This window comes from Nyctibius grandis, chromosome 5 (assembly GCF_013368605.1).
Source record: "Nyctibius grandis isolate bNycGra1 chromosome 5, bNycGra1.pri, whole genome shotgun sequence".
Taxonomy (NCBI): domain Eukaryota; kingdom Metazoa; phylum Chordata; class Aves; order Nyctibiiformes; family Nyctibiidae; genus Nyctibius; species Nyctibius grandis.
This window is the reverse complement of record NC_090662.1, coordinates 18,282,542-18,294,924: the sequence shown is the minus strand read 5'-3', so window position 1 is coordinate 18,294,924 and position 12,383 is coordinate 18,282,542. Positions and strand designations below refer to the sequence as shown.

General features: G+C 49.1%; 1 protein-coding gene across 1 annotated transcript in view; it reads left to right on the top strand.

Moving 5' to 3' along the window:
* Positions 1–261: 261 nt before the first annotated feature.
* The window catches only part of CELSR1 (cadherin EGF LAG seven-pass G-type receptor 1), a 182,873-nt gene continuing 170,751 nt past the window's right edge, over positions 262–12,383 (top strand). Inside the window, 2 exon segments of the mRNA XM_068401357.1 lie at positions 262–570; positions 572–3,458. Of these exon segments, the coding sequence (XP_068257458.1) occupies positions 262–570; positions 572–3,458 (3,196 nt within the window).

Below are 12,383 nucleotides of genomic sequence, written 5' to 3'. Positions count from 1 at the left end.
GGGAGCGGCAGTGGGAGGAGGAGGAGAGGAGCCATTTTGAACTCACTTCAAAGTTTAAGGTGGAAAAGTTGGAGCTCTCCAGCCCGCTGCCCGGGGACCGGGACGGGGCGCGGGGCTCTGGCCGGCGGCGCCCGGGCGGCGAGGGCGGCGCGGGGGGAGCCGAGCCGGCGGCTGATGGATGAGGGCGGACGGGCAGCCCGGCGGGTGGATGGATTGTGCGGCAGCCCGCTGCCCGGCATCGCTGCCCGCTGAGCCCCGGAGATGCTGCATCTGTCCGCCGCCGCCTGCGTGTCCTGGGCCGCGCTGCTCTGCGCCCTGGCGCCGGCGGGCGGCGGGGACCTGCGGCCGCCCCGCGCCGCCCCGCTCCTCCACCTGCCCCCGGGGGCCGCGGGGCGCCGCGCCGCCGCCGCTGCCGCCGAGCCGCCGGCGCTGCCGCCCGCCGGGCGCCTGAGGGCGGCGGGGGCCGCGCTGCGCCGCGCTCCGCCCGCCGAGCCCCGCGGGCCCCGCGGCGGCGGGCCCTGCCCGCGGCGCGCCCGGCAGCGGGCGGCCGCCGAGCCCTGCGGAGCCGCCCGCCGGCTGCGCCCTGACGCCGGGGGAGGAGGGCGGCGGCGGGCGGCGGGGAGCGCGGCGGGCGCGGAGCCTCAACAGCCCCCCGCAGTTCCAGCTGCCCAGCTACCAGGTCTCCATCCCCGAGAATGAGCCGGCCGGCACGGCGGTCATCGTGCTGCGGGCCCAGGACCCCGACGAGGGGGAAGCCGGCCGGCTGGCGTACTCCATGGAAGCGCTCTTCGACGAGCGCTCCAACGACTACTTCTCCATTGATGCCGAGACGGGCAGCGTGGTCACCGCCCGCAGCCTTGACCGGGAGACGAAGGACACCCATGTGCTGAAGGTGACCGCCTCCGACCACGGCTCCCCGCGCCGCCGCTCGGCCACCACCTACCTGACAGTGACCGTGAGCGACACCAACGACCATGAGCCGGTGTTTGAGCAGCCCGAGTACCGGGAGAGCATCCGGGAGAACCTGGAGGTGGGTTACGAGGTGCTGACCATCCGCGCCACTGATGGCGATGCCCCAGCCAATGCCAACATGCTTTACTGCCTGCTGGAGCCGGGAGCTGGTGACGGAGTCTTTGAGATTGATCCACGCTCCGGGGTGGTGAGGACCCGAGCCCTGGTGGACCGCGAGGAGGTCTCCGAGTACCACTTGGTGGTGGAAGCCAATGACCAGGGCAAGGATCCAGGACCACGCAGCGCCACGGCTATGGTGCACATCACTGTAGAGGATGAGAACGACAACTACCCTCAGTTCAGTGAGAAGCGCTACCTGGTCCAGGTGCCAGAGGATGCCCCGGTGAACAGCCAGATACTGCAGGTGCAGGCCACAGATCGGGACCGGGGCAGCAATGCCCAGGTACACTACAGCATTGTGAGTGGCAACCTGAAAGGCCAGTTCTACATCCACTCTTTCTCCGGCGCCATCGATCTGATCAACCCTTTGGATTATGAGACTATTCGGGAGTATACACTCCGGATAAAAGCCCAGGATGGGGGCAGGCCTCCCTTGATCAACTCCAGTGGCATGGTGTCGGTGCAGGTTGTGGACGTGAATGACAATGCCCCCATCTTTGTGAGCACTCCCTTCCAGGCCACGGTGCTGGAGAACGTTCCTCTGGGCTACTCGGTGTTGCACATCCAGGCTGTGGATGCTGACTCTGGGGAGAACGCCCGCCTGGAGTACAAACTCATAGAGATGGCACCATCCACCGGAGGTGCCCCCGTAGCAGGTGACTCTGGGTTCCCTTTTCAGATCAACAACAGCACAGGGTGGATCACGGTGGCTGCAGAGCTGGACCGAGAGACTGTGGAGAACTATCACTTCGGGGTGGAGGCCAGGGACCACGGTGTGCCGGTCATGACCTCCTCAGCCAGCGTGTCTATCACTGTCCTGGATGTGAACGACAACAACCCCACCTTCACAGAGAAGGTGTATCACCTCAGACTGAACGAGGACGCGGCTGTGGGCAGCAGCGTCCTGACCCTGACAGCCGTGGACCGGGATGTTAACAGCGTTGTGACTTACCAGATCACCAGTGGCAACACCAGGAACCGTTTTGCCATCACTAGTCAGAGCGGAGGGGGGCTGATCACGCTGGCCTTGCCCCTGGATTACAAGCAGGAAAGGCAGTATGTGCTTACAGTCACTGCCTCTGACGGCACTCGCTTTGACACCGTCCAGGTCTTCATCAACGTCACAGATGCCAACACGCACCGCCCGGTCTTCCAGAGCTCCCACTACACAGTAAGCGTCAGCGAGGACAAGGCCATTGGCACCTCTATTGTCACCATCAGTGCCACTGATGAAGACACAGGAGAGAATGCGAGAATCACTTACATTTTGGACGATAACATCCCCCAGTTCCGCATCGACCCTGACACAGGCACCATCACCACCCTGATGGAGCTGGACTATGAGGATCAGGCTTCCTACACATTGGCCATTACAGCCCACGACAACGGCATCCCCCAGAAATCAGACACCACCTACGTCGAGATCCTCATCCTGGATGCCAATGACAACGCACCTCGCTTCCTGCGCGACCGCTACCAGGGCTCGGTTTTCGAGGATGTGCCACTCTCCACCAGCGTCCTGCAGCTGTCTGCCACCGACCGCGACTCAGGCCTCAATGGCCGTCTCCTCTACACGTTCCAAGGTGGTGACGATGGGGATGGAGACTTCTACATCGAACCGACCTCTGGAGTGATACGCACACTGCGGAAGCTGGACCGCGAGAACGTGGCTGTCTACAGCCTGCGGGCCTTTGCTGTGGACAGGGGCAGCCCACCGCTGAAAGCCTCAGTGGATATCCAAGTTACTGTGCTGGACATCAACGACAACCCTCCTGTCTTTGAGAAGGATGAATTTGACATCTTTGTGGAGGAGAACAGCCCCGTGGGCTCTATTGTGGCACGGATCAGTGCGGCTGACCCTGACGAGGGGACCAATGCACAGATCATGTACCAGATCGTAGAGGGGAACATCCCTGAGGTCTTCCAACTAGATTTGCTCAATGGAGACCTCACAGCCCTAATGGACCTGGATTACGAGAGCCGGACGGAGTACGTGATCGTGGTGCAGGCCACTTCAGCCCCTCTTGTGAGCCGGGCGACAGTGCACATCCGCCTTCTGGACCAGAACGATAATCCACCCGTGCTGCAGGACTTCCAGATCCTCTTCAATAACTACGTGACCAACAAATCCAACAGCTTCCCCTCTGGCGTGATTGGCAAGATCCCAGCTCATGATCCCGATGTGTCTGACAGCCTGGCCTACACTTTTGTGCAAGGCAATGAATTAAATTTGCTCCTTTTGGACTCTGCCACTGGGGAACTCAAACTCAGTCGTGATCTGGACAACAACAGACCCCTGGAAGCCCTTATGAAAGTGTCAGTCTCAGGTAAGCAAGCGTTCGAGGTTCATAAAGTGCGTAATTCTGTTTGTCAGACCAGTACGGGGGCATGGGCAGAAATAACCCACTTGCAGTGTAGTGCGCAGCTTTCAGTTTCCTGAGGCAGCAATTTATCTGTGACATTTTTGGAGAGGAACCACAAAAATGTATCAAGCCCATGTGCTGTGGATTGAAGTAGTGCGTTGAAGTTGTTTAGTAAACGTGGATCACAAGGGTAAATAAATACAAGTGTGCGTGGAAGGGTATATACTCCCTCAGCTGAGGTGGTACTGTGGCTGAAGCGTTTCTGATGTGGTTACATAAAGGTAATAAATGATGTAACTTGCAACCACGTAGGGAACGCACATGTATCTCTAATGCTGTCTCCTCTCCTTTTTTTTTCCCCTTAAAAAAAACAAAAGTTGAGATTTGGTATCTCTACTTTCTTAGCAACAAAACATGTTTATTCCCTTCTGCGTACCCGGAGGTTTGGCTGGTAGATCCTTAGACTTCAGACCCATTCTCCGCTGGTGGGACCCGGGTGGATGTGACGCTGGCAGAGCTGCGCTGGTTTGCATTGCTGGCGTGTGTTCCTGTGGGAAGTGGCAACTCCAAAAGCAATGAGTTAGGCGGTGTAGGAGCTGTGTAACGCTGCTAATTGCACTGGAGTTGCTTTAGTAGCGTGAGGGGCAGATACTGGCCAAATACAGCCCCAAAATCAGCACTGTTGTGGGGAGGGAGAGGAGGAGAGAGGGAGGGCTTCTGTACTATTAACTTCTTTGGAGAATTTCTGTCTCTGTGTGTGTGAAGACTGTTTAATATCGCCCGATATATACTTCTATATGAGCACATACGTGCTCTTAGGATATTATTCTTTTTCTGCTTGGTTGCTTGTTTATCATGGAATTACTTTTTATGCCTCTAATTGTGGCATCAATCATGCAATGAGTAATTTCCTCTGCAGGTGCCACTCTGTAAAGTTTACTGTGGACCTGATCCCATACTTCTGTTGACTTTCAAAGGTTTAAGCAGATATGCTCCTCGCTGCCTCTCTCTGCAACCTAAAACTAATATTTGTATTCTTTTCGAAAAAAAATTAGCTCAAAGTGCTAGTTATGTAAAATGACACTTTGGGAGATGCTTCTTTTCAGATGGTTGCATTAAAAAAGAAAATAATGAAACTGTGGCGTGATCCTGGCAGCGGTTGTTTTACTGTAAGTAGTCATGGCGTGCAGCAGGGCCTCGGGGGAGCGAGCTGTGCTCTCCCTGTGTTTGCAGGCTCGAGGTCCTTTTTGCTTCACGAAAACGAAAGTGATGTTAACTGAGCTGACTGAATTTACTGCGATGTATCACCTGACAAGCCAGTCCTGGTTCTTCCAAAATGCTGGGGGGCAGCTGATGTGGTACGGTAGCTCATAAATGCCGTTCCCATGTCCTGTGAGGACTTGCAGAAAAAACAGACGGTTGGCTTGTGACCTTAAAGAAAAACATTTGGATTAAGATGCAGGTAATTGCATGGTCACTGTCTGTCTGAACCAGTAGCTCTTTATCTGGTAGCAGAAGATAAGAACTCATCTTGGAGCACAAAACTTGGAAAAGTTGTTTCGTTACACTAGATGAAGAGTGTGTTCAGAACAAAAATAGGTGACATGAACTGTTCCTTTCTTGGTCTAATGATTTGTGCAGTTTAAGTGGATGAAATCACAGGTAGGAATGAAGACCTCTGTTTTCTTAAGTAACAAGAGCTTGATCGTTCCAGCATCATTTTCATGTTTGGTGAAGGTGTGATCTTTGAAACTCTACTGTGGTGTTGATCAAAACTGGCTGTCTGCTGCATGTCTTGAGATATTTGAAAGACTAAAGCTTTTATGGGCAGGATTTAAAAATAATTTTGACAAGCACTGAACGCCATTTGACGTTAATTTGGAGAAGTTTGCTGTTTGGAAATTGAAAGCGCAGAGTTTGGCAGTGCGGGATTAGTCCAGGAAAGTCTCACCTACCTGCTTTCTCTGGGTTATCTGATGCAGTCTTTAAAAAGCAGACAGAGAAGCAGCTCAGACAGAAGTACTCCACAGGGTTATCTCTAAGTGTTGCAAAATACCTGCAAATCATTTGCTAAAATGACCTGCCAGTTAACTGAAAAACGTGTCTGTGGAGTAGCCATTAACCTCTCAACCCAGACAAACACAAAGTCCTGCCCTACTCGCAGCTGCTGTTCTGGTCAGGGAAGGATTGGAGCTCTTTATGAACGTGGGGAATTTGTTCTGTATACGAGTCGGAAGTAACACTGCTACTATAAAAATCTTACTTCCACCTAGTGATGTGTTGTGCTGCAGGGGCATGTGAGTGCGTGCGATGCTAGTGAGGAGCCGTGCTACTCAGTTGAATTACTCTGAGACTTTGATACTTGGCTAAAACCAGTATTCTTTTGTTTGGCTTGGGGATTATTCAAATAAGCACGGTAATTTTGGCCTTCTGCATATTAACAAAACTTTAAGAATCATGAAAACCAAGCAAATGGAGATAGTCGGTTTTGTAAAACCTAATGGGAAAGGCACACTCAGCATTTAAAACTTGCTGGAACAGTGTAAGCGCCATCAGAAGCTACGTGGGAGGGTGGGCAGCCCTGGGCAGGCTCGGCGCGTGCGTGGCTCTGCCTTCGGCCTGATGCCACGGTACCTGCCCAGCTGTGCCCCCACAGCCGGTCAGGAACCCACCCAAGCGGAGGAGGGAGGAATGTGGGTGGTGTGGATATTAGCATGTTGCTTTGGATCGGGAGAGAGCTTTTGAAGTCAATCTCTTTTGAAGTGAGTCTTTTTGGGTGCCCCTTTGCCCGTACTTGTCATGTGGAGCCATCTGAGTGAACAGACTTTTGGATTAACTAATCCAGATGTGCTCCAGGGGTGCTCTAGGGGTCCCTTGAAAAGACACATTCTCCTTTTTCCATTGTACCTTCAAGGCTTTCCTACAGAAAGGCAGAGCTTGACCTTCTATTCCCATGCCTGCACGTTGTGTTGTTAGCTTTATGTTGTTTTAACAACTGGGGTGAAATCTGGACCCTGCTGAAATCCTGCCCTTGCTTACCAGGGGGGCAGGATTTTACTCTGGGCTTCTGAAACAGGTGGTCAAGAGTCGATCAGTCTGTGATTTCTTAGTGTTGCTAATAAATATATGGCTTCAATGGACAGGATCGTTGAAAACTATTATTTTTTGTCCACAGTGGTGTTCACAATAATGTTAAATTGGGATTAATTTGGTCAAAAAATGGGTTAAAGATTGCTCAAGTCACATTGCATTTGCCCGTGTTAAACATTACACCGTGTTCCCCGCAGTGCTGGGGGGAAGGCTGGTGCTAGCCTCAACTTTGCACAAATGTTGCACAAGTTTGTCTGGGTATCACATTGCAAACGCTGCTGGCACCTGCTCGGCTGTGCTGCCACAAGTAGTCCCACTTATCATCAGCGACAGCTCGCTGGGATACAATAGATGTGTATGCAGACTCCTCTGGGAACTCTGCCTGATTCACCACTGCACACAAAAGCCAACCTGACTGTATGCTACAGCTTTCGAGTAGTCCAGAGAAATGTAAAATACCGTGATATAACATACAATTTTGGGAAGGTAGAAGGTAGTGCTCCTCAGGAGAGCTGGTTTCCGCAGTCAGGGGTAGACACCCAAGGATTTTTGAGGGCATGCAAGCTCATGTATCATCTTTTATGTTTCTTTGGCTTTGAATCTCCAGTGGCATTCAGTGAGGTTATTGACTATCAGCAAACACAAATTAAGATAGAGCTCGTTTGTGCTGCAGTAAACTTGGGACTTTTAGTCAGGGCTTGTTAAAGCATCTTCATTATTATTGTAATTTAAAAGTCATTATGCTAATGATCCTGGATCTCCAGCTCTGTACCTTCTCCATCAAATGTAACAGAAGATGCACCACTTTGGTGTAGCCCTTCTGATACAGAAAGGTAAGGCCACAGCTGTGCCTGAGGTGCAAGGCATTGGGGGGTTATTTGTGTGTGTGAAGAAGATTTGAGATGAAAGGAAAAAAGAAACTTGAGGGAAAAGGCATCTCTGTAAGCACAGGGGCACCTTTGAGCACAGAGGGTGACCGCTCAGGATGCGGGCCAGGCACCTCAGCAGCATCGTTGCGCCCTGGCCTTGTGCCCCTGCCTTTGGGGAGCGGGGAGGACGGGGCTGCTGGGCCCTTGTGAGTTTTGGGGGGCAGATCCGCAGGGTGACTGGTTCTTTTAGGTGTGATGCTTGTGGCTGCCTGTGAGGACTTGCTTTCAGGGTCAACAAGGGGCAGTTAGCACCCAATATGCGCTCCGTGGCCCCGCTCCCAGGGAAACACATTCCCGCAGGCGGCTGTGGTGGGATCCCTGCAGATTATACAATTAGGAGATGATGGAAACTGTTGGGCGGAGGCTCCTCTCCCCCTCCCTCCGTCTGGGAGAAGGTGCGTCAGCATGTCCTGTGACTGCAGGGCTTTTGCAGGCTGATGTTCCTGGGGACCTTGGGCGCTTGCACTTGCCTGTGCATCCTGCACTACGGTGAGCGAAGAGAAGGCAGCGGCTCAAAGGCTGCAAAGCTGAGGGAGGCAGCGATGAGGGACCTCGTTTAGAAGGATGGCGTGATACTTCGAGCTGTGGGATTGCATCCCCAGTCGTTGCTTGGTGTATTAAGTGGGGCTGAAGTGAAGGCTGACCTGTAATAGTAGCGGCGGTTTTGAACGCTTACGTTTATTGTATTAAAACTGCAAATCAAGAGTAGTGCCTGTCATTTTAAAGTTAGGGTAGCTCCGGGATCTGATGTGGCTACCTAAATCCTTTATTGCGTCTATATAGGTTCTCGATTCTATTTTATCCTATAGGTGAGATGCATTTTAAATGTGTGTCCCTCCAGCCTGCAGGAGTGTGACTTTCCCTCTGCATCTGTATGATCTGTTCCAGCTGATAAAAAGCTGTGGCTGCCTTGCTGCTTTCCTATGTGCTTCCTTCCACTTCATCCCTGGATTTCATAGGAGTGGTGTATTTTCATTTCAAAGGACAGGAAAATGTCTATGGCTACAAGAGGAAAATATTTATTGGAAGGCTGACTGACAAAATAACTTTTTACTGAGATAAAAGATATCTTCTGCATGTAAATAAATAAAATAGGGAGTTATCTGCAGCTCAAGCTACTGTAAATAAGCAATTTCTTTGCTAAAATGGTGATCCCTAGTAATAAAAAAAAAAAAGCAATGTTTACCACAGCACACTTTAAAAAGTAAATGAGATGTTTTATCTCAGACGAAAGCGATTTTGTTAGTCACCTTCTTTCAGAAAATGCTACTATGCAATGTAGCCATCACTAAACGTGTTGTTTCGCCCTCTTTGTGTATGTGTGCAGTGCAGGCTGTATATTCCCATTTTTTGTTACACAGTTTTTAACAAGGTATTTCTACCTTAGTATGGCTTGGTGGTTGAAGCGTACACACATGGCACTTCTTAACCTCATCCCACAAAGGGAAACTTTGAGCCATAAATATTAGAGGTCACAATTGGTTCCTGGAGAAAAAAAGAATAGTGTGTATCAAAGCCCTACATAAACCCAAACTCAGCAATGCTGTTTAAAAATCCAAGGGCATGTTTGTATTTACAGCATCTTCTTGTTAAGATTTCTGTACCAGCTATTGGGTCTGTACAAGCTATCAGGTTGCCTTGATGGAGAGGGTATGAGAAGTGGCTTATTGAGGTTGCAGGGGTTTTTGGCTGGTTTTGTACACACTTTGCTCAGTGTACTAATATTTTTATTTTATTTTTTAATTGCCTAAATGTTGATGCTTTTCTCAGTGGTTTCTGGGAAAGAAGGAGACTTTAGGATGGCAAGGAGAAGGTATAAGAAGAATGAGACTGAAGATGTGAGAGGGAGAAAGATGTACTAGGCTTTACTTGATAACCAAGTCCCAAGGGATAGAAATTAAATGTAGAGAAGTATGATGGTGGGATTGCCTGGAAAACTTTTTTCCCCTATTTTCAAATTATTTGCAAATGGGGAGATAGTTGTAATAATCATTTTTGAATTGGATTAGTAATTGGTTTATATTTTTTGATTACTTTTTAAGCTTCAGGGTGCATTAGTGAATTGGTTTCCTTGGTGTATTCCCTTGTTGTGATTTGCTTCCCTCTTAGAAGTCACTGAAGTGCTCTTACTTCTGACTTGCACGTGCAGGTTGGGGAGAATCCTCTTTTGTTCTGTTGTTCTGGTCACACGTTTCCTTGCAGTTCAGAATTGGTTTAGGCTGGGTTGCGGAGCCTGCTGCAAACTGCCAAATACAGAATAAACATCGAATTGTTGTCAAGGGCAATGACAAAAGAACCCTTTGTTTAGAAAACAGGAACAGCTTTCTAGGTTTGGATGTTAGGATGATGGTAAACCTGCAGTAGAATTAGCGGTGGGGAAAGTAGGTGATGTGATGCAGTGGGATTTTATACTTCATTATCTCCAACATCCCAAGCGCTACCTGAGGAAGTGGCTGGCTGCTGATAAAGTGTATAATTTTACATTTGCTCATTAAATGGTCAGTTTTCCTTCATCATATATACTTAATATCTTGAAACATTTTTGACTCCCGTCTTTGAGCTGAATGGATTTTCTCAGACATCTCATGAACAAGGAAAGTAATACTAGGTTTTAAAGTATGACATTAGGTGAAGGTAGGTAGCGTGCTCACCACTCTTCTGGTAGGGCTCTGGCTGGTGGTACCCTTAGCAGATGCTTGGATGGGAACCTGAGTGTCCTCACATTTCCACCAGTCTGGTCAGAGTGTGGCCCTGGTGTCTTCCAGCATCTTCAGGGAGGGGTTGGGGAGACTCATCCATGGTCTCCTGCCTCCTCCTTGGGGTGTGTTGCAGGTCTGCCAGACACCCCTGCAGCTGACGGGTTGGTTGTCTCTGGCGTTTTGGCTGGCTGGGTGCTCAGGGTTCATGGGTTCAGGGGCATGTGATAGCATGCAACACCTATGATGGTGTTTACAGTTCAGCCAGATGTGTAGCTGCTGCATACATTGGCATAGCTGAGCTCACTTTCATCTGGTTATTTTGGGTACAGACAACAATGACTGCACCGTAGCACGGCTTCGGCTTGCGATTTCATTGGGCCCCTCGGTTCCCTCATGGGTCAGGTGAGATTGATACAAAGACTGTGGGAACGTGACCACTCTAAAAGTTGAGAGCAGAATTACTTTCTGGGCAGGAAACAAGCAAACGTGAAGCAGAACCTCTTCTAAACCTACAAGCTACAAATACCTTTTCAATATTTAGCAGCGTAGGCAACTCTAGCTGTAACGTTCATGCATGGAAGATGAGTAACGGGAGGATCAAATGTCAGACACAAGATCTGCACTCTCCACCCTTTCTCCCTCTCTTTTATAAGCCCTCAGGATTTTGAGAGACACTTGGTGGGCACAGACTCACTACATTTGAATGCTTGAGGTAACAACACAACTTACCTGCTTACCTCACTATTGCCCTATTTACAGGATTTGGGCAACTGTCTCTCTTGTCTTCCTTTGGCATACTGACTTGTATTTCCAAAAATATCTATGGACAGTCTCTAGGAAACATAGGAAGGTTAGAAGGGCTGAAGATATTCAGATCAGATCTAATGACCCTTTTTGGGTCCATGTTATAGTCTTTCTGTCCTGGTTTCAATGGGAATGATAATCTTTTCAGGTAAAGGTACTCCCAACTACTCTGACATCTAGTTTGTCATTTAAGAAACAAGTATGGCAGTGCTATGTTTTATGAATGATAGGCTATTTTGTTGTCTGCTCCTTTTTTTAAAGACTATTTGGCCAAAAGATTGCATAAATCAGAGTACAGAACAAGTCGACGAGGGGCTCGGTTCTTCTAAGCTTTGTTCACAGTGGTTGTCCACTTGAAAGAAAGAACATCTGAGACCCACTTAAATTCAGTTTTGCCACTTTGTGTTTCTGTGACATGTGACAGTTTTATTAGTTTTCCCCCCAGTGCAGCTCTTTTTCCAATGTTGAAAAACACTGAACTATTTATAGATGTAACACAAGTTTCCAAAAGGGGCAGGATGTAATCTTCATGGAAAATTTTGAAATCTGCCATGGAGCGATCTTTTGTTTATTTGGTGAGGATTTGCCTAACACCTTTTTTTGTAAGACCTGGGTGCGTACACTTTGGTTGAGATTTCATGGCAATGAGTTGATTTTGTTGGATTGAAACAGCGTAATCAAAGGTACAGCTTGGCTCTTAGGCTCAGATTTGTATCGCCGACCATGATCTGCCCAAGAAATCAGGTATCTCTTCAGAGGTGGTCATGTAGGTTGCAGCCATGATTGGTTGATAGGCAGGAGGGCAGCTGGCTGGAGATGCCCATCTCACCCCACTGATTAAAGAGGGAACATAAATGACTGACTTGGGCTAATTGCCTTGTTGTTACGTGGCTGAAGTTCAGTGGGATGAACCCACCCTGAATGTGTGTGCCAGGACAGAAGGGTTTGTTTTCTTTCATAGCGATGATTGTACTTATTTCTGTTACAGCAAACTACCTGTAGTAACAGGCTCAGCAGACTAGATGGAAAGGATGGGGGAGGCTATAATTTGCAAACAGGAAAATGTTTTGACATGAATGATGTTAGGAGAGACTTTAAATATTGTCAAAAGTTTGAGTGAATGAGGGGGGAAAGTATGCTTTTATGGGGATTTGGCTTTCAACAAAGAAATAAAATTTTAAAATACTTCAGAAAGGTGATCTTTGCACTTGGAAGAAAAAAGCAATTGGACAGAAGAGTAGGATTTGCTGGAGAGAAAGGAAAACTCTTAGACTTTGTTTCAACAAGTTGTTAATGCAGCTAAGCTGTAACCACCTTCGTATTTATTCCAGTATTTACACTTGACAAGCACAAAAAAAAGGCAAATA